Source organism: Mustela nivalis (assembly GCF_964662115.1).
Source record: "Mustela nivalis genome assembly, chromosome: 7".
NCBI lineage: Eukaryota > Metazoa > Chordata > Mammalia > Carnivora > Mustelidae > Mustela > Mustela nivalis.
Genome location: NC_139026.1, coordinates 10,551,160 through 10,573,299, shown reverse-complemented (window position 1 = coordinate 10,573,299; position 22,140 = coordinate 10,551,160). Strand labels below are relative to the sequence as shown.

At 50.5% G+C, this 22,140-nt stretch overlaps 1 protein-coding gene across 1 annotated transcript in view; it reads right to left on the bottom strand.

Moving 5' to 3' along the window:
- CACNG2 (calcium voltage-gated channel auxiliary subunit gamma 2) overlaps positions 1-18,292 on the bottom strand; it is a 111,984-nt gene extending 93,692 nt beyond the window's left edge. Inside the window, exon 1 of the mRNA XM_082740251.1 lies at positions 17,988-18,292. Coding sequence (XP_082596377.1) covers positions 17,988-18,198 — 211 coding nt within the window. The 5' untranslated portion in view covers positions 18,199-18,292. The remainder of the gene's footprint in view (positions 1-17,987) is intronic.
- Positions 18,293-22,140: the final 3,848 nt, after the last annotated feature.

Here is a 22,140-nt window from a genome sequence, read left to right as displayed (position 1 = left end):
TTTCCCTCATTTGAAAAAAAATCTTCCCTTTTTTCTCAGGCCATCTGTCTGGCTATTAAAATCCCATCAGCTTCATTGCGAGAACACTTACTTCCCCCACGCCTGTCATCCCAAAGGGGGCTCTTAGAGCCAACTAGTTCATGACAGCTCAGGCCCCTCCAAAGGGAAAGCACACTGCTCTCAATTCTTTCTTTGAGGCATCCTTTCTTTCTTTCCCGAGCCTCTCCGTTCATGGCCACATAGAGTGATTTATTTCTAGGCCCCCACGTTAATACCCCGCAATTAGTTTATACCTTTAATAATGTGTTGATTTGTTCAACTGCTTAAGAAATAACTGTCTCTTCTCAGCGGTCTAGGCTGTAACAAGACAGTGCTGGATCTCTAGGAAAAACATGTTTGGGGTGACGTTCTGAGCTACAATTTCAAGAGCATGCTCTACAGAAGAGCCTGGAAACCAAGTGGTTGTGTCAGGACCCAAGGTAGAAAAGGATGTACCTGTGTTCCTCTGCTCTGACCCAACACCTGGAGTCCTAACCCACATTACTGTGAACTTGTCCCAGACCATCCAAGTCCTTTCTGCCATTACTGTCATGCTAGATGGTCATTACTATTCCTACAAGGCTGGTCTCACTCCCAAGGATAATCGGTACTGAGAGATCTCACAGCACTTCTTCACACTAGGGGCAAATCCCTCGATGTTTGAGAGACTCTAGAATAGACTCTAGAGTAGAGAAGGATATCCCTTTACTTCTAGCAGATGCAGAGGAAAGAGTGAATTCCTCTCACTTAGGTGGTCTTGCGAGGGGGCATCTCCTGACCCTCTTCAGGTTCTTGAAGACCCTATGGGAAAACAGAGGGCAAGTCCTCCAGCTCAAGCCCATCTGTCAGCAAGGGAGATAGGTTCATGACCTCTCTTTGCGCTATCGTCCACACCATTGTCCTTCCAGAGATGTAAGCATGGGTCAAATTTTAACAAAGAGCTGAGTGTTCCCTATGCCACAGAAAGGCTCTTGGAGTCCAAGCAATTTCTGTGGATTGGCCTCTGACTTTCTCTTTGCTTTCCACGCCAGTGACTCCCTGCCACTAAAGAAAGTCAGTGAGTAATGACGATGAAGGGACGCCAGTCTCTCCATCTTATTCCAACCTGGTGGATGGTTTATAAGTCAGAATGGTGCTTTTGCCAAGTGAATGTTGGGCTGTTGTGGTATCTGGGATGAATTTAGTTGGTAGAGGGATGAACATTTCAACCAATCTAAGTGGAGAATTTTTAACGTGTGTTAGAATTTTCACTTGTGCATCAAGCCACTGATTCCTTGCCTATTATTGCTTAGGATGAGGCTAACACAGGGCCAGTTAAAGAGAACTGTTCAATTAATAACAGTATAGGTGGTACCTGGATACAGCAAAGGTAAAGAAGGAGGTGCCCAAATGACGGAAGGCTGGGAAATCTCGATTCGCAACATCGATGATTGTTTGAACCCCTATTCTGTGTACAAGTGCTTTATAGAGATTAGTTTAAATTTTATAACGCACTGTGTGGTACGCATCACAATTCCTAGGTTCTGTGGCAGATGAGAGATGGCAGAGAATAACCCCCCTCCCCGGGGTTGTGGAGCTGGTCGGGGTTCAAACCCACACCCGTCTGAGGCCCTAAAGAAAGAGCTCTTTCTGTTGGATCGTGCTGCTTAATCAATCAGGGAAGAAACTAGGGCAGGATGTGGTTGGGTTCTAGGGAAAATCTATGGTGCCAGGCTGCTCTGGTGTGTGGTCCTCTCACCTGGCCTGTAATTTTAGCCCAAATCCTGGCCACAGGCTTTGTGGCTTCATCCCTCAGTCCACGAACATTCGTCACCTGCCTGGTGGTTCTCTGCACTCTCTGGGTCTGGGTGAATTCTCCTCCTGCAGTGTTTTTGGGGCTGGAAAGGGGTGTCTGTCCCTGCCTGGGGTGAGACCCCTCTCGGAGTTCTGCTGCTGCTTCTCTTCTCTCCGTCCAACTGTCACGGACCCTGTGGCTCTGTTGCTCCATCTGCTCTGAGAGGGGCTGGCCCCCATGCCCGGCTGTCTTCCCTCCCTCCCAGCGGCCTCTGCCCATCCTCTGCAGGCTCTCCCCGCAGCACCAACCTCATTTTGCTGAGTTTCTGCTTCCTGTTTTTTCCTTGGTCCCGCCTCCTGCTCTCCTGGGCTCTCCCTTTTTAAGCCACTGTCTTAGACATGGAGCTGGGGGTGGGGAGGCGTCCTCTCCCCCTTCACCTCTCTTTCCCTCGCGTGCATCAGTCACCCCACCTATTCTGCCTCTGGCCAGGTCCGTGGAACCCTGGTGCCAGGCGCCGTGGCCACCGAGGCCCCCTGGGAAGCCCGAAAGGCACAGTGTTCTCAAGCTGGAGGGGAGGCCCTTTGAAACATATCTTCCGGGCCAGGTTCTTCTGTTCTCCTGTGAACTCAGTCCTGGGGGAAGGAATTCTGCTCTTGCAGGGCGGAGGCCAAGAGAGCAGCCTGTTCTCCAAGCCGCTGTTTCCACAGCGAGCCAAGACTCAAGCCAGTTGATCCCTCCCTTCCTTCATCTATCTTTTCATCTTTCCCTCCTTTCTCCTTTTATCCCTTCTTTCCTTAGAACAGTTTGCCGAGAGCCTACTATGTGCCCGATGCTGGCACGGCTATTTCATTCTGACTGATCGTCCAGTCCCATGTTTATGGACCAAGTGTTCATGTGCCAGGCACCCCACCAGGCAATGGGGCACACAGGCAGATCTGACAGCCCCCTGTCTCAAAAACCTTATTACCTGCTTGAGGAGACAGAGGCTTGAAAAACAGAAAAGCCTGAGAAAGTATAAGGTCTTTGCGCACATCTGAACTTGCAGGGGCAGCAGACGCTTAACCTTTGGCTTTTGCAGCCCGTGGGAAGATGGGTGGCTGCCTGGCTTCGGGCTTTGATCAGTCTCTATCCCCCACTTCACCGTGTTGGCGTGAACACTGCCACTGCAGAATGCCAGACGGTTTTTGGCCACCCCCACCCCCCAGACATAAAGCCCAGTCTCCAAGCAGATGTCCCCATCCCTCTGGGTCTCAGTGCTCTCTGAAGGCTCCCTTTGGCCAGATTCTGCTGCCCTTCCATGTGACTTCATGGGACAGGTAGAGAAGCCTGGAGCTCACTCAAGGGTGCACAGAGGTGTCGGTGGGAGCAACGGGATAGAGATCCAGGAGCACAGGCAGCCCTGCCCAGAGAGAGGGGCATTGTTTGGTGTTGCAGGATGGCAAAAGTCCTTTAGTCCCACAACTATTACTGAGCTCCTACTATGTCCTGAGTGCCCTGCTGGGTGCTGGAGGCTCTGCACTAAATGCCGGGAAGGAGCGGGGTGTACAGGTCCTGGAGTGTTGTTGGCTGGCTTGATGGCATTGGTGGGGTCCCCTCCCTCTCTGGGCCTCAAGTTCTTTGGCCACAAGATCTGGACTAGATGAGCTCCCTGGCTGTACTGGTAGATATTTTCCCTCAATCTGGAATAAAGATGCTCTTTTCTAGACTTCCTTAGAAGGAACGTATGGTCAGGTGACACTTGTGGCCAATGACCAAAGCAAAAATGTTATGTGATATCTTTTAGGAAACTCCCTTAAGAACCATGTGACTGGTGCCCTCTGCCTGTGTCTCTTTGTGCCATTCTCCACCTTGATGCCTGGAATGTGAGGACAGTGGCTGGAGCTCTGGCAGCCATTATAGACTGTGAGGTTGAAGGCCACACCAGAGGGATGGTGGAGCAGGGAGCTGGTAGGCGCTTGCATTGCTAACCACCTGTACACCAAGCTTGTACTACATGTCTCCAGATTGGTTTACTTAAGAGAGGATAAACTTTTGTCTTATTTAAGCCTCTGTTCATTTTATGTTTCTGTTACTTGTCAAGTCTAATCCTTCCTGATACAAGCTCTAAAGTACCCTCCAGGAGTACCATTCTGAGGTTGTGACATTAGGGGATCTTTAAACACTCACCTCCTGTTTTGGGCAGAGTGATGGCCTGCTGAAGGTGCCCACATCTCAATTCCTGTAACCCACAAATATGTTCCACTGCATGGCAAGGGGGAATTAAGGTTGCTAATCGGCTGATCTTAAGAGAGGGAGATTATCCTGGATTATCCAGGCAGGCCCGATGTAATCACGAGGGTCCTTAAATGTGGAGGAAGGGGGCAGAAGAGTCAAGAGTCAGAGGGGTGCAACATGAGAAGGACTGTGCCTGGCACTTGCCAACTTTGAAGATGGAGGAAGCCCTTCTGCCCCAATAGAACGAGGGCCATCTCTAGAAACTGGAAAAGGCCAGGAAACAGATTTACCCCTAGAGCCTCCAGAAGGAACACAGCCCTGTTGACACCTTGATTTCAGACCAGAGAGGCCAGTTCCAGACTCCTGAGCTCCTGAACTCTAAGGGTGATAAGTTGGTATTATTTTAAGTTATTAAGCTTGGGGTGATTTGCTATAGCAGTCATAGGAGGTGAATACGCTCCCTTTGTTTCCTACTGGGAAGATAAAAAATCATGACCCGCACGTCACAGAGTACTCTGTGGCCTAAGCAAGGTGACATGCATGTGGTCCTTAGGACACGGCCCAACACACAGGAGATCCTCCAACACCATCAGCTCTCAGGGAAAACCATCCATTCCTGTCACACCTGTGGGCACCACCTTTAACCCTAAATAATCACATTAGCGGAAACATGCTGATGGGAGGGGCCAGGGACTGAACTAATGGCTTTACCCAACTCAGGTGTTCTGAACTTATTCAGTGCTTGTGAGGAAAGCCACTATCTTCATTCCAGAGGTGAGCAAAAACAGGCCCCGTTGGCTGGTGGCACAGTCAGGATTTAGATCCGTGTCCTTTGGCCATGCTCCAAAACCTTGTTTCTCAAAGCATGGCCTGCAGACCTGTGACATCACCCTCACCTGGGAGCTAGAAACAGCATCTCAGCCCCTGCATCGACCCCCTCTGAATCACCACCAGCTGGTCAGTAAGACTCCCAGGGGCTTAGTGTTTCCATCAGTGTTTGAAAATGCTGCTCTCGAACAGGCCCCCTGCTCTCTCCTTGGCCCCACCCACATGGGGCATCCTCAGGTAGTGCCATGTCCTTCTTTGCACACCATTCTCTTCAGATCTACTTGGCAAACTCCTATTCATGCTTCAAAACCCATTGCAGAGGGCATTTCCTAAGAATCCCTTTCCTGACCTCCCCAAATAGATCTGCTGTCTCGTCCTGCCCATACCCACAACTTTATCCGTGTGGGAGCTCCCTGGCAATGCTTCTCATACGGCTCTGTCTCTTCTGCAAGGCCTCTATCTCTTTCAGAGTAGGGCCATGTATTTTGTCATCCAACAAACGTTTACTGAGTACCTACTATGTGCCAGACACTGATCTTAGTCCTGGGGCTATGGTAGTAAATAGGACAGACAAAGGACCCTGGTCCCCCAGGGTTTCTGTTCTGATTGGGAGAGAAATAATATACACCGTACACAAATTCAGGAGTGGGAAGTATGAAGAAGGCAACGAAGTAGGGAGGAGAGGCTGGGAAGAGGACGGGTGATGTCAGCAGCAGGGAGCAGGGCAGAACTCCTTCCCCAGGTTTCTGAACCCCACGAATCAGCACAGAACCTGGCATACCAAGCATCCGACATGTGTCAGCCGGGATCAGATGTGAGCATCCCCTGGATCCAACTGCACGGCTTCACGTTCATATCCTATCCGTCCAGAGCAATGGCTGGGCACCTCCCACCTCCCAGCAAACTGCCGCCCCCTCCCCCCTGCCAAAGACTCCGGAAATTTCCCTCTTCTCTCTGAAGCTTCCTGAGGCAACCACGGAAAGCAGAGACTCCCCCGGGCCCCCGCGCTCCATCAACACCCCCGCCCTCTCTCCTCAGCTGGGGCGACAGTGTGGGCTGTCTCCCCGGAGCCTGCCTGCCGTTTAGTTATTGAATAAAGCTCACCACGTGGTCTGCACGACAGGGTGCGCTTCCCCGAACTGGGGTCAAGGTCAGAAAATGTCAACCTCTGAGCGAGAAGCTATGGGGGTGGCATAAAATGGGTGAGAGCCTCTGTTTACAAGCAGCAAGTTACTGTAGAGATGCTTTGCGAAAGGGGGCCGGTGAGGCTGGCTTCCCTCTCCCCCTAATCAATCTCGTCAGCAGCTGCTGCCAGGGGACATTGGCTCCCCGTGCGTTTGTTTCCAGAGGCACAGCTTCCCTCATTCCGTTAGTGGCTCTGCCCTGCCTGGGCTGCTCTTGGTTAACTTACATTTCCAGCTCTGGGGGCCATCAGAAGACAAAGACTCTGTCTACAAACTGCCATTGGCATCAGATGAACTGGGCATTTGAGGCGGGCAGCCAGGGAAGATGCTTGGGAGCAGAGGGGACTTTGGGGGGAACCGCAGGGCCCCTGCCACACCTGGAGGGACAGCTGCTGCCTGCTGCGCCGCTGCCAATTGTGGCCAGATTGGAAAAGGGGGCCCGCGCTTACAAAAACTAGATTGTTTTTCTCAAGAGAAGCTGAAAATAGGGATTTTTGTGGGCAAGTTCTTCATTTGTGGAAGATTTGAGGGCTACACCCAACTCACGCACAGGTCACCGTTTGCAGCCCCTGGCTAGGTCAAGAGGTGTGATCCGTAACAAGCCCTCGGTTGGATAAGCGCGCCCGTGGGATTCAATCAGTGTGCACTTTGAGCTAGCCTGTTGCTAAACACTTGACGTGGAACATCTTACCAAAAATGTCATAGCCAGCTCAGGAGTGAGATACAACTTTCCCCATTTACCCTTGAGGAAATCAAGTCAGTGAGGTGACATTCCTTGCCCAAGGTCACCTAGCTGGTAAGAGACAGGGTCGAGATTTGAACCCAGGTCTGCCTAGAATATCCTTTGATTATGATTGTGCTGGAGAAAATCTGACATTAATATGTATCCTGATCTTGGGATGCAAAGCTACGTTCTATGCCTTTTTCTTCATTCATTCCTTCAACACAACACTCACCGAGCTCTTACTACATGCCTGGCCCTGGGCGAGGCCTGGGCGGACACAGGTATGGAATTCCTCTATCCAAGACGAAAGGTCCCAACTTCTCCCTGCAAGTTTCTCTTCTTTGCCCCATCTCGGACAAGGTCACTCACGGTCACATCTTATTCAACAATAGTCCCCAGGTCCTGTGGATCCTCTGGGGTCAGGCCTCTGCCCTGGGTCGGCTGCTTCATCACTTGCCAGACTGCACAGTCCTCTCCTTCCTGGAATCCCTTCTCTGTCCTCCTCCTCCCAGCCCTACTTCTCGAACCATCCTCCAAGGTACCAGTTTGACAGAGTCGTTCTCTTCTTGACAATCTCCTCTCTAGTCTCTGCACAGCGTAGCTGTCCCTCCACGATGTGGGCTCTGTCCAGTTTTGTCCCTTGGTACTAATACCTTCTCCTCCCACCCCTCTGGGCAATACCAGAACCTTGTGTGGTCCCTTGAACACTCCGTGCTCTCTCATGCCTCTTCCTGGAGCAGGGTCCCCACCCTGAGTGTGCTTGCTCCTGTCCCTACATCCCTCACTAAAGCAAAAGCTCCTGGAGGGCGGGGCGACATCCTCTCGCCCTTTTTAAACCGGAGCCTAAGCGGTACTTGACACGTAGGAACCAAGTGAATTTTGTTGATGAAGTGGCTAAGGGAAATTTTAGTCTAGAAGTGGAGACAGAGCCGGAAACGAGCAAAGGGAAGGTGGACGATGTGTTAGAGGCATGTGTGGACGCTGTGGAAGGAAAGAGAGATGGGATGTCACCTACGTGGGGGCAGCTGAGGTGCTGGGGAGGTGACAAGTTAGCCGAATCCTGGAGACTAGCAGAATGTGGTTGGGAACAGGCCCTCTGGGCAGAGGGTTGGGGAGAAGATTATATATATATATATATCTGTAGATTACAGAGAAAAGGATGTCTGTGCATTTTGAGGCATTCTTCTGTTTTCAAAGCAATAAGGAACCACTCACAGCCCCTCCCCTTGTCCCCACTCTGCCCTGGGTAAGGAGCCTATCCGACTGAAGCGTCACAGCTTTGAAGACTTCATCATGTGCGGAGTGCATGTGACAATTTCTGCTCGGTCTTGCCTTCAATTTCTCCTAGAAATTTATCTCTATATCTGGGGGCAAGGGGAAAATTGTAAATACACTTAGCGTAACAGAAGTTTGTGCACAAGTTTTAGGGATGGACAGGCTTGGGCTGGAATCCCAGCCCTACCAGCTCTGCTGTGTGACCTTGGCTGAGTTACTTCTCTGAGCCTCTTAAGATGGAGATAATGGGCATCGCTGCACATACCTTCAGAATCATAAAGGTTAAATAAGAGCTAACCTCTGGAAAGCATCTAGATAGTGCTTAGCACCAAGGAAGAACTCAGTGAGTGATTAGCTGTTACTATTAGAGTTACTGTGAGTTTCGAAGTGATGCCGAGGTTGCCTTCTTTGCAAAAGATATCAGAGGAAAACTGGGGAGAAGGGTTTCCAACCTTAGGATCAATTCAAGGAGGATGAAGGATCAGAGGTGCGGGGAGGGAAGTGACAGAAAAGAATGCATGATCCTTTGTGCAGAGAAAGCAAGAGAGGGGAGCAAAAGGGCAAGACTAGAATAAAGGTCTCAGGGTCAGCAGCAGCCTGTCTCACTAGCAGTCACTAGTGAATGTTGCCCCATAGCCAGGCCAGAGAGAAGCTGGCGCTGGGGGTCTTAAATGGCCTGTCGCTGGTGTAGCAAAGCAAGGTGCTGATTCCCCGCCCAACAACACCGCAGCAACCATGCACCTGGGATCGCACACTTAATCCTCAGCATTCTTGTTAGCAGCTGGAAGACTACCCAAGGTCAAGGAAGTTCGGGGAAGAGAGAATAAAGACTCTTGGCTCCTGAGAGCAGACCCAGCGCTGCTAAGTCAGTGCCTCTGGGCCAGGTGATAATGAACAAGGATTTAGATCGCAAGAAAAGGTGACTGCTTCCCCGGAGGGAGCTGGCGCTGGAGGGCTTATCAGCTTCCTGAGGCTTTATGCCAAAGCTGTGGCCAGGAGGCACCCCTCGCCCCGCCCCAGAGAGCCTCCAGGGGTGCAGGATGCAAGTGGGAACACCTGCCTATTCTCGAGTCTTTCACTGTGTGGTTCCAGCCAAGCCTAGGAGAAAAGACTGGTCAGGAGGATGCTGGGAGTTTTTGTCGGAGCCTGTCTGTCCCCTCCCTCGATGGGAGCTCCTTGAGGGCTGGAGCAGTTTCTTTAGTCATTCATCCATCGTGGGGCTCCTTAGCTCTCTCTCTCTCTCTCTGGGCTACGGCAGACATGGCACCCACCTTCATGGAGCATACAGTCTTAGAGAGGGGCACAGATCACAGACAAGTAAATGCTAGGAAGGGAAAAGTCAATGTTAAAGGTTGAAGAGGGAAAGGAAAGAGGGTGACAGAACTAGGGGCTTCTTTAGAAGAGGGTGGTCAGGAAGTCTCCTCGAGAAGGTGACATCTGAGCAGAGATTTCCTGCATCTTTGCAACCGTGGCAGGTGGCGGGGGGGGGGCGTTATAGTGGGACGTCAGAAGAGAAGGGAGGACCTCAATGCACCTGTTTTGTGCATCCCTTATAATCTTCTATCTTCCCTCTGTTTACTATAACCAGCTCTGCGGAAGTCACCTGCTCACCGCAACAACCTGCACGTCGTGCCTCACCCCTTCCCAGTAAAGCTCACCAGCTCCGGCCAAGCCCTGATGCCCTCGGGGACAGCCTTCACATTCAATGAGCTCGCTGATGGGCAAAGCCACTGGCTGCCCTCGCTTGCGCCTTACTGGGCCTCTGTTTCTCCCATGCTGAAACACATACTGCCTTGTGAGCCGTTCTGTTCCTTTGGGAGCGCATCCGCACGGCCTCCCACGCTCACTCCTCCCTGCCTTCTCTCTTCCAGCAGCGCGGGACCCTCGCATGGCGGCTTGGGCATCTGTTTCGGCCCTTCCTTCAGTCTGAGGTGCTCTTCCTCTCCCTACCTTGCTCACCCCTATGCATCCTTCAGGACCTGGTCTCCTGTGGCATCCAGTCTCTGTGCTCCCAGAATCCCCTGCGCTCATGTTTCGTGCTGTGCTGTTGTTGTCTTCTCACTGGTGTGTCTCCTGTGCTCGATGAGAAGTCCCTCTTGCCCGAAGGCAGGGACAGAGCCTTTGACTCCATCCTAGACCCTTGCACAGTACCTGCTAGTGCTCAGGGAATGGCTGTTGGACAGAGATCCACTACCACCCTATATACCTTGTCAAGAAAGGTGCTGGTGGGACCACATTCTTCTGTCCTCTGCTGCTCCCTGAGTCACGGGACAGGCACCAGCTGTGTGCTGGCGAAATCCCTCGGGCTCTCTTAGCACCCTGCCTGCATTTCCCTCTGCCAGCAAGATAGCTTACCATCTTCCTTTCCTTCTAAGGCACATATTTTAGGTTCCAAGGTTTCTGAACCTTGAGCATGTTTTACAATTGATGTGTCCATTAAATTTGTTCTCCCCTCCACCAAAAGCTGTTTCAGTGGATAGTTCACTTTATGACTGATCGTGCCTTGGAACCAAGGGGAGAACGGAAGTGGGAGAAGAAGGCCTCTCGTACCCGGGAGAGAGGACCAGGATATCGTGAGACCCACACAGCTCACCGATGATCTCACAATGGTTGACATGCATTCCTTTGCATCGGGGATGAGCATCCCTCCTCTCTCATTCCTATTTTCAAAAAGTCTGCTGGATATAATTGAGCCTCATTCAAATTCCAGCTCGCATCCTTGATGATCCTAACCGATTAGGAGAGATGCCAGGAATCTCTCTGAATTTGTGGGAGGGGGAGTGGAGGTGGCAACAGGCTACCTCAAATGTCTGATATGGACTGAGATGCCTGCTTGTCAGGATCCCCGGTGGGGACTGGCATGGACGGTTCTCGGGCCGGTGGGGGCCTGCTCCCCACTGCCTTCCCATGTTAGCTCAGGGCTGGCATCTGCCGTCAACCCTTCCACTGAGCTGATTTTGAATTTTGTTTGATTGGAGTTGAGTCGACCTATTCCCTCCCTTCTCTGTACTGTCAGGGGAAGTTGGGAGGCCAGAGAGACCAGCATGATTAGATTGGGATGGAAGTAGGAGGAGCATGACAAGAAGAGCAGGGAGCGGGGCTTGAATCCTCATAACGACCCAAAGGGTGGTCACTGTCGTCTCCACTAAACGGATGGCACAAAGGAGGCACAGAGATGAGATTAACTAATCCAGGGTCACACAGCTTATAAGCAAGACGCCAGAAGTCAAAGAGCAAAACCTTTTAACAAGACTAACACACCTTTGGGACTTAACTACTTCTGCACCCCCATCCCCACACTCTCCAGCACTGTCCCCCACTCTATACCCCACCCCCCAGCTCTGTTCTCCAGCCACCAGCCTTCACTCAGGCCTTGTCTTCCTCTTCCTCACTGATCTCTGCACTCATTGCCCTCTGACCCGGAATGGTCTTTCTTCCTCTCTTTACCCAATTAACTCCTACTCCTTCAAATATTCATTCTCATGTCCCCTCCTCCGGGAAGTCTTCTCTGATTAGATATAATCTTGATATTATGAACTCGCAGTCCCATGTGACCTCCTTGAGAGCCCTTATCATGGCTGTAATTTACATGTATGTGTGTGGGTCTATTCTTTGAATTAGGGCCTACCTCTCCCAGTGGGCTGTAAGGACTGAGGGCAGTGACCCCGAAAGGAGCCACTTCCCATCCTGACTTCCACCTGGCATTTTGCAGAACTTCATCCAAGATTTAACAAATAAATGAGCAAAGGAATGGCCCGATCCGTACCTGTAAACTGACCAAGAAACTGAAAATGCATGTATCATTTGAATACAGGCGGCGGGAAGGCCAAAATACTTCTATTTGAGGCTAGACGGAACCATCGAATTTTGAACAGGTTAAAAATCTTTTGCATTATTTGTCCGGGATCTTCTCCTCCCCCCACCCCCCAACCTGAAAGCGAACACTCAGGGGAAGCTGTCCCCGAGCAACCCCGTGCCAGCCACCGTGAGGGATATGGAGGCAGGAAAGCGTGGCCAGGATCTATTTAGAGGATGCTCGATCCCCCCAGCACTTCCTTCTCAGGCATTTATTTTTTTCTTCACTTTCCTTTTTGTTATCTTTCCTTATTCTTATCCTTTGTGTGTTGAGCGCCACCCTCCCTCTCTCTCTTGCTCTCTCTCTTTCTCTTCCCTGCCCTAACCACCCCCCCCTCACCCCCAGCCCAACACGCCTCCCCTACCAGCTCTCCTCTGTGTCAAGTTCACTATTTTCTGGAATGTCCAAAAAAAAAAAAGATGCTTTTGCCACCACCGATCGCTGTGTATCCCTGAAAGAACAGCCCTGGGATGGTGTGAAGGGACCGCCATTTCTGAATCCCCACCTGTCCTACGTTTCCTGCCCGGACAAAGGCGTGTTGGTGGCTTGCAACGTCCCAGTTGCCATGGTTACAGCAACATGCAAAAACAGATCGCAGTCCCTGCCCTCCTGGAGCGCACAGTCCGGGGGTGGAGAAAGACACCAAATATCACGAGGAGACCAGGTACCGTGCTAGAAGGTGGTAAGAAGACAGAGTCAGGAGGACTGTAGGAGGGGTGCAGGTTGGGGTGCTTGATTGCAACCGCAGGCAAGTCCGTCAGAGAAACCACCCCGTGAGAACGCTATTTTGGAGAAGGAAACAGGCTTGGAGAGGAGAAAGAGCCTGTCCGGATCTCCCAGGCTGCAGTGCTTGGAATGAACCCAGGCCCGTGTGGCTGCGAAATTCTTTCAACCACCCCACAGGCCATGAAGCTTCCTCTGAAGACTTCCATGACTTCCAGGGGACCAAAATTTGCTGTTTCCTGAAAAATGTTTGCAAACATAAAACCAATGGAAAGTTGACATTGAGGACACTTCCGAAAAGGAAAGGGCAAAACCCAAAGAGGCGCTTGGTGGGTCTGGCCTGAAGTTCAGTGTCACATTCCCTCGGCCTCGCAGGAATGAGGGGGTTTACGGCAAAACGGTCACTCCTCAAGGCGCACGGCAGCTGGAGTGAGTGGCATTTGGAGAGTCAGGCACGTCAGAACCCAGATTTCCTGGCAAGCTCAGGCTGGGTCCTCGATGGGGGACACTTAATGGGACACAGAATAAAATCCAGGGCTAACAGTGTCTATGAGCACAGGGCCATAGTAGGCCAGGGTATGTGTGTAGAGCCCCCCTGAAGGCTCGCAGGGTGGAAGCGAGAGGCTTGGATTCAAGTTCTGAATGGCTGTGCCTATGTGGCCTTCATATGTGATGTCACTTCTGTGTGCCTAGTTCTGCTCAGCGGTAAAGGGCGGCTGTGGGTGAGGGGTGGCGGCGGGAAGGGCAGTGTGAGTGGGCAAGGACTCACAGAGTTTGTTCCTCAGTAAAGAGTTCAAGTTTGCCTTCCCAGGGGAGGATGCTTAGGAATGTGGGGCTTGGCTCTTTGGAAAAGCGCTGGTCAGAACCCAAGACCTGGGTGCTTCGTGGGGGAGGTTTGCTAGAGAATAGAAGGTTCTGGAGTACCGAAATGGGGATGGTCCGTAATGGCTGCTCTCTACCCAAAGTGTCTATTCTGGTGACTATTACAATCCAACTGGACTTTGGTGTACTTTCAAAGCAGAAAAGGGGAGAAAATCGATCGGTTATTTTTTCCTTGCTTGCAGAGAGTCTGCTGATAATTTTCCACTAGCCAATTAGGAGCTGCACAACCCTAATGACGGACTCCTTCTGAACTGAATTAATGAATCTTGTGACGTGTTATTATTCTTTTAAAAGAGAAGCACCAGGAGGAACAAACCAACCATCCTGACTTCCTCACCCCCTTGTCCCTCTCTTGATCACTCGCTTGTCACATGTCCTTATGGCGTATGAATTCACCTAAATAATTTGAAGAATTTCAAAATCCATCCCTTGATAAATATTTTTATGCACGTATTGTGTGCACAGTGCCTACAAAGAATCAGATTATCTTGGGGATTCTCGGGTGATATTTGCATCAAGCGATGGCCCATTAGGAACTTCCATACTCAGCACCCCCACACTTAAAAGACAACATAATCTGGGAAACCGTTGTCATCCCTAAAATAAAAGATGGATGTTTTCCTTCTGGAGAACCAGAGAGCCAGGGCCGGACCCAGCGTGGAGCACTCGCCACCCCGCAGGCCAAGCAAAGGGTATGCAACTCTCAACTTGGCAAAGACAGTTCAAGAAGATGGAGACACTTCTTGCTCGAAGGGAGTGGGGAGGTAGCAACGGTGAGCAAGCAGCACCCGGAAGCCAAGACGGGAGAAGCCGTGGATGAAAGAGGAATGGAACAGAGACAATGGAACAGTGGAGACAGAGAGGAAGATTTCTGCGCTGCCTCACGGCAAGGAAAGGGGCGAGAGAGGGAGGGCGGTTTCTGCTATAGACCACGTTGTACTGCCGTTGGCTCCTCCTCTGCAGGGCTGGAAATCCTCTGGGGGAGACGCGGAGCCAGGGCAGAGGGCAGGGAGGCGAAGGAGAGAACAAACACAGAGTGAATTTCTTGCTGTCTCTGGAGACGATGATTCCTTTAGGTGACAACAGAGGTTAATATCCTGAGCAGCAAGGCCCAGAGATGCCTCGCGCTGAAATGATGTTTTCGGGTCCTGTTGTGGATTTTATTGAACGGTTCCCTGAAAGGGCTAACTCATCTCTCCGTTCGGAGGCACTTAGCACAGCTTTCCTGAAAAGTTCAAGGACTTCTCCCATCGGGCTCCACCTACCTGTATCTTCTCGCAGCCTCGCAGCCCGTCCCACACCGTCAGTCCCACTAAGGACTCCCAGTCCGCTAGAGAGCTCAAGCTCACACACAGAGACGCTGCTGTTCACTATGCAGAGGGAAACATAATAAAGGTTGTTGCTTCTTGGTTCCTCTCCTCTCCTGCTGGGTGTCAACCACAAGCAGGTGGTCCCGACCCTCCTCATTCTTCAGCAGACGGATTCACTTCAGAAGGAGCGACAGAGGCAGGGAACTATTTCCTGATTTTTATTTTCACCAAGAAGTGAAGGGAAGAAAACGCATCTCAGGTGACAAAAAGCCCGAGTGAAAGCCAGAAAGCAGAAGAGATCAGAAGCAGACAGGGTTGTTTTCCATCTGGAGTTATCAGTAGCCTCTTGGGGGCGATTTGAGGTCTGTTCACAACTTTTTTGGGGGGTACGGGCAGGAAACACAATAAAGAGGTGACGGGGGAATCTTTTTCGAAAGTTCTCACACAAAAAACATAGATTGGGGAACGGGTGAAACGCTGACAACATGATCTCCGTAAGGGCTGACCCTATTTTGAATGCTCCAGAAAGGAAGGAGAGGAACACCCCAAGAGAACCGTCTATGCCAATCTTCAGAAATAAATGCTCTTAACAGTCTTCGGAAATCAGTGCAGTCTGTGAAAATAAGTGGCTTAAAATCTTTAAACCACTTCCTAAGGGGCCAAAGCCCAACTTCCGAAGGCGGTCCCAACCTACAGAGCGCCATAGAGACAGATGCTTTGGAAATTGAAGGCCACATTGAATGGGGGTCTCCAAGCACCCACCCTTCCTGCCTGGGCCTTGGCTGCAAGTGGAAAGGGAATAGAGTCCTGAAGGGAGCTTGGCCCAGCCCTGCCCTCACTGCCTGGAAGCCCCACACCTGGGAGAGGGGCCAAACCCACAGTTCCTGCTGAGCATCACACAACCCTTGGGAAAGTGTTGTAATGCTAACCCTTTTAGGGATAGTTCAGGGTGGGGAGAGATAGGGGTGGAGGGTGACAGGAAGTGCAGCGTGGAGAGAAAGTTGAAGGGGATGGGCAGCAAATTTGGGGACGTAGGTACCAAACAGATGGAATTTAAAAGAAAATACTTCAGCTTTTTAATACACAAGTGATCCAAAGTCACCTCTAGTCCTCTTCCCTTCTGGGAATTATAAACTGTTTCAGAGAACACAGTCTGAAGAATTTGTAAGAAAATCCCTGATAACAAAGTATATTTATGCTAACTCACCAATTTCTGAGTATATTTCTCCTAAAATAATGTCCCGTCTTTCCTCTAATTTCTTGGCTGCCTATCTCCATCCCTCTAACTAAAATCCAAGGAAGGCAAATTGCTACTACGATCATTTCCCTAAAGCAACTCTCATTCACTTTGCTTTTCTTCTCTTTGGGAAGAGAAGTCTGCCATAAATGTTTAATTAAATGGAAGCCTTTCCACTGCTAATGACAAGCTACTTGAAAGGCTTTTCATTTTTTAAGAACGGGTGTGTTTAAAACAGTCCCTATTAATTTCCTGATATTGATTCTCTGGCTGGGGAAGAGCACAGAGCACTCAGCATAGAGCTCCTCTGCAGACTATGTTCAAGGCAGCGGTTTGGATTGAGAAAGGGCACAAAATGCAGTATGCGTCAAACAGACCATCGCTCAATGAAGTCACTTAGCTATTCAAAACATGTTCAGCCATCACTCAACCGTTTGCACCAGGAATGTGGGGAGGGGGGCACGAAACGGTGCTCTTTCCCAGACACAACCATTTCCCAAAGAGCGGCTTTTGCACAGTTTGGGTTAGACCCTGGGGCCACATCAGTTTCTCCCTCTCCCATCCGTTTCCCTCTCTTCTCCCCCATCTCCTGGCTTCGAGTGTCTGCATCGCTATCCCATGTTGAGCTTAACAAACAATCCTGCAGTCCCCGCTTCCCAGCGCTGCCTCAAACAGCCTCCGGCACTGGTTCATGTCAGAAGCAAAGCACATAAGCCTTTCTCTCCACACAAACATGTAGCTCTCTGTTCACGTCCTTCTATGGGTAGCTGTAGCTTGTACATACAGATATGGATATATATATATATACATAGCCGTTCGAATGCAGTCCCTCATATTCAAGTCTGTTGCTAAATGCAGGTTGTATGACCTGCAGGAGTTTTTTTTTCTTTTCTTTTCTTTTTTCTGTGCTTGTTAATGTATCTCAGAAACACATGCCTTCATCTGTACACTGAGCTCCCAGGCTTTACACCGCGGGGACCCCTTGGCCCACAGCACATGCACAGACACACACGTCTCAGTGACCCTGCAAAATCAAGGCAAACAGCTGATACCCCCAGTCCACTGCCCGCCCCTTTCCCCTTTCAGGCTCCCCAAGCCCTCGCCTCGCTCCTGGCCTCCCTGCACAATGTCTGATGCTCAAGCTGGCTGCAATGCTGCTGTCCCTTCTGGATAACAGACATGTCACTCTGCATGCAAGTGAATTGGTTCTCAGCCGAACCCTCAAGTGAATTGCTGTTTATTAGAACTTGGGCTTGTTTCCTGCGAGAGACGTATGTATTTTTAGACTTTGTAAACGTTAAAACACACACATACACACACGCAGTCAGTCACCCCAAAAGATATGTGTGGCTCATAGACATTACGAAATGCTCTTGAACTCAGCTTGAGATCCTGGAATAATTAGGATTTACCAAATACGGATTCTTAGAAACAACAGATTCCTTTTTTTTTTTTTAAAAGGAGATTTGCAGATGATGATGTGTCTGGGACTTTTGGGGAGTAAGGGGTGGAGGAGGGGCAAAGGAAGAGCATTTTCGAATTCTTCATTACGAAAAGAGGAGCAGTGTGTTGAGAGAAGCAATTATTTCCCCCCCTTGTAAATGGCAATGCTACACCAAATGGCAAATCCTAATGATTCCAAAGCAGGCAGAGCTCATTCGACTTTTAAAGACAATCTCTGATTGTTTTCATCATATCACAGATGATTCCAATGAAGAGGCTGAAGGGAAGGGGATGGTTGAGGTTTGAGAGTTGAGTATGGTTTTTGCTTATTAATTTTCTTTCCTCTGAAACTAACCCAGCCAACCTTGATCTGCGGTGGAAAGAGTGAAGTAAGAAAATGGTGGAATGTAAAGGGGACTTATTTGGAGGAGGGTGGGGAGGGGGAGTGAGAAGGGGAGGGGTGAGGTGGAGAGGGGGAGGAGATGGGAAATCAAATACCTTCTAGGCAGCAGGTTCTCCATAATCCAGAATGGGTCATAACTTCCTCGTTCTTTTTGCTGGTTTCATTCTCACTGACACTTTTGGTCTTGCAAACCCCTCTGGAGTAGAGCCAATAGTCGGTTCCCACAGCTATGGTCATCAGACTGAAGGCAGCGAAAGCACCAACGGTGGTTAAAAGCATTTGAACACCTCGATCAAACAGCCCCATAATTCTTCATTATATAAACACCCAACCGACTTCTGGTTCTCGGGAGAGTGTGTGTGAGGGTACAAGTACTAAAGCAAAAAAAAAAAATAAATAAAATAAATAAAAATAATTCCACTACTAATATAATGGATATATGTGTGAATAGAGACTATGGAGAGATATAAAAACAGGGAGGTAAGAAAGCTCACGGAAAAGAGTGTAAATTATAAAGATCACACGGGAAGAGAGGCTTGCCTTTTGAGATCAGAAACTGTTCCAGTTGCAGTATTTTTTTTTTTAAAAAGAAAAAAATAAAAAGACACCCCCCACCCCCCCAAGTGAGATGCCTTAATCTCTTTTCCTAAAATTCTGGTCTCCAGTTTCCATATGTGATAGCTAATTTGGAGATGGCTTCCACAGTGAACCAGGGAACAGCCGCATTCTCAACACAATCTCTCATGGTCGGGACCTAGACAGTTAGAGATTGTAAAAGCCGGGAGGCAACCTTCGGTCTTCGTGCTCGGCTCTGCGGCCTGCGCCATGAAAATCCTTTGCTTCGCCAGTTCTCTTCCTTGGGGGGGGGGTCTCGGGCGCTTTCGTTTCAGACCAGACTTCCCAGTATTCTGTAAGCCCTTGATCTCAGCTGAACAGGTGCGGGGGTCTCGCCTTCCATGGTTTTGCCCCGGCAGCGGCAGCGGCGGCGGCGGCGGCGGCGGCGGCGGCGGCGGCGGCGGCGGCAGCAGGGCGGGCAGGCACGGCGGCGGCGGCGGCGGCGGCGGCAGGACGAGCAGCGGCGGCGGTTATTGTTGTTGGTGGCGGGGGTAGTGTTGGCGAAGTGGGGGAGGGAAGGGGTTTCTCCCGGAGAATCGAGGCGGGTTTCCCTCCCCCTATCTGCAAAGCCCCTGGAAACAAGGGAGCCGGCGTCTTGCTGCAGGATGGGCCGCCCGCCTGCCCCCCCACTCGCTGCCGGCTCGGCCCCCGGCGGAGGCGCTCCCACCTACTGCATTACCGGGTGGTGCTGAACTGGACAGCTCCCTGCGCCGCCTGCTCCGCGCGCTCCCCGGCTCGCTGGGCGGCCCGCCAGGAGGGGGGCGCGGGGCTGGAGTCCTGCCTCCCTTCGGGGGTGGCAAGGCCAGGGCAGAGAGGGGGGCTGCCTTTCCTCTTTTCACCCTTCTCCCCAGTCCTAAAATGAGCGCTCTCCTGGGCTCCCGGAGCTCAGAGGAAGGCGTAGCTAGAGATAGCTCGCGCTCTCTCTCTCTCTCACTCTCTCTCCCCTGCCCTCCCCCCTTGGTGTTTCTTCCAGCTCAGCCTCCTTCTCATTCCATCTCTACGTGCCCAGAGCTTCAAATACAACCCTCCCATCACAGTCAGATGGGCACAAAACTTCAACTCGCCGTTTCTCTGCCTGGAAGCAGTGAAAATATAGCCTGGATGGGTAACTACAAACACCGTCTATATGTGTTTTCACTTTGCTGTTTTGGGGGATTTGTTTCGTTTTATTTTATTGGCATGTTGGCCGCGTCTCCTTTTGGTGGTTCCTCTCTCCTCTCTTTGTCTCTTCCGGCTCACAGTGGGTGTACAGTGCCTTGTGTGTGTCTCTCTAGTTCTCCGTGAAATTCTGAATCTGCTCCTACTAGCAGACATTTTGGAAAGATTATTCATGGAAAAAAGGGGTGCGAAAGGGTGACTGGTGGCTAGGGCTTGGGCAATAATTTCCATTGCAGGGATGAACATGTTTGCAGGGGAAGTGGGAGAGATGTGAATCCCTCTAACTTTCCGTGTCATTCATAAACTGGATTGGAGGAGATATAAATCTCCCTGCTGTGAACCCTGAGACACATCACAACCCTCCCCTCTTCCTCAGCAGAATGGTATCCTGGGTTAATTACAGCGCTACTTCTTTCTGCATGTGCAACTTTTCCTTAATGTGACTCCTGGAGAAAGAAGCCCATCAGATTCATACTGCTATTGATTACAATTTTCTCTGATCAGTTTCATAGTTAAGTGAGTGGGAGAACATGAGGCATGATAGGTGCAGTTTTTCATTTTGGGGGGGAGGAGCCTACAGAGAGGTGTGCGAGTCTGGTGGGTTCTTTGGGGGTTACAGATGTTTTAATCACAAAACTCAGTTATTCCATATTTTCTTCTCTTTCCCTCCATTTTTGTCTCAAGATCACAATTTCTCAGTGATTTGGTGATTATCAAAGAGTATGTGATAGATGATTGAATTAAAAACAGACTTTTTTTGGTGTTGTCTGTCTTCCTTCCCTTAGCCAAGAGTTGGTCTGCAAGTATAACCGGTGTAGAAACCCAACCTGTTTCTCCATCCTGCAGAAAACTTCCTTTTCTCATGCTCCGTTTCTTTCTCAGAAGGGCAGGCCTCTTACGAGGGGCAATTGCTGTGCCCCTGGCATATGGGAGACGGTGCTGTTGTCTGGAGAACAGACGGACAATTTCAACAACTTCTGCTAAGGTACCTTTAGGATAGAGCAAGACATTTGCAGACTGAGGATTTCTCCAGTTTTGTTTCTTATCCTCTGAGGACGGGGATGGGAATTGGGGTGGGAGAGGGGCTAATGTGCTGATCCACTGAGCAGGGAACTTAGCAGGTTCAGCCCGTGGTTCGGGTGGGTGATTTTCTTGGCTCTGGTCTGTAGGGAGGAAGTGAAGGACAAGCAGGAAGGCCTCTTAGATGGGTTAGGCCTTTTGGCGGGGGTGGGGGGGGTAGTGGAGAGATGCTTGGCTAAAGCCACACAGGACTGAGCAGCTTGCTTTCTCCTATGCTTGTCACCTTGATAGCCTCTGACCTGTCCACAAAGTCCATTCAGACTAGAGATAGAGTCCTCCTTATCCGCCCATCCCATTACAGACCAACCCCTGAATCTTTTGCTCAAAGGGAATCAGTAGCAGAGGCTCAGGAACTTCAGTTTGCCCACAGAAGCTGGTAACACCTTAGCCACTGATGGTAGCTACAGCTTTAGCAGCATTGATTAATCTTCTGGCCAGATCATCATTGAGAGGAGAAAAGGGGTTGGGGGGAATGTAACAGCTTTGGGTTGTCAGTATGGACAGAGCAGACTTCTGGAGACAGAACAGGCCTGAGGCCACAGGTTAACCTCTGCAGCTTAAATGCATGACTGCAAATAAGTTAGCTTCCTAGAGCCTCAGGTCTACCATACATAAAACAAAAGCATTGGTACTGCTTTCTCCTCCTTTCTGGAATGGTTCCTAGTTACTCCCTGCTTTTCACCGCTGCCACCACCACCACCGTGCTCAGACCTCTACCATCCCATTTCCAACACTTCACTGTGCAGGCATCATTTCTCTCACTGACTTGTGAACCCTTATGTCCTGTTCATCATGACATCTTGGGGACCTCGTGCCAGGTTTGAGACATAGCCGATGCTTGATAGCAATGGCTGAATGATTATAATATGAGTTGGGTAATGTGTCTGGCACACAGTAGGCACTCAATAAATGTGGCTTGCCTCTCATTTCTTCTCCCCACTTTTACATCCAGTTTGGTCTCCAGTGTCCTTCGCTCTAACTCCTGTTCTGCGCCCCCTTCCCCCCTCACTGACCTGCCCTTCTCCTCAGGTCCCTTTGGCAGACCCAACAAGGCTGCCTGGGAAGAGCTGGCTCGGTGTGAGCCCCATTACATGGTTTGGGTCCACCGGGCACACAGACTTAGCAGCTGCTGAATGGGTGCTCTTAGGGGAGCAGCTTTGTGTGCCTGCGGTTGGTTACTTGGGAAAGGCTTAGAGGAAATTAGCTGAAATGCCACAGGCCTATTTTGAGCTCCTTCTTTGATGGAGTGGAAATAACATGGGATTTGGGTGCAGCAGACCTGGCCTTGAAGCATTTTTGACCTTGGACAGTCTCTTAACCTCTCTGGGAACCTCTCTTCATCTATCAGGGAGGACCAGGGGAGGAATATTACAGTGTGGATGTCTGTACTGTTAT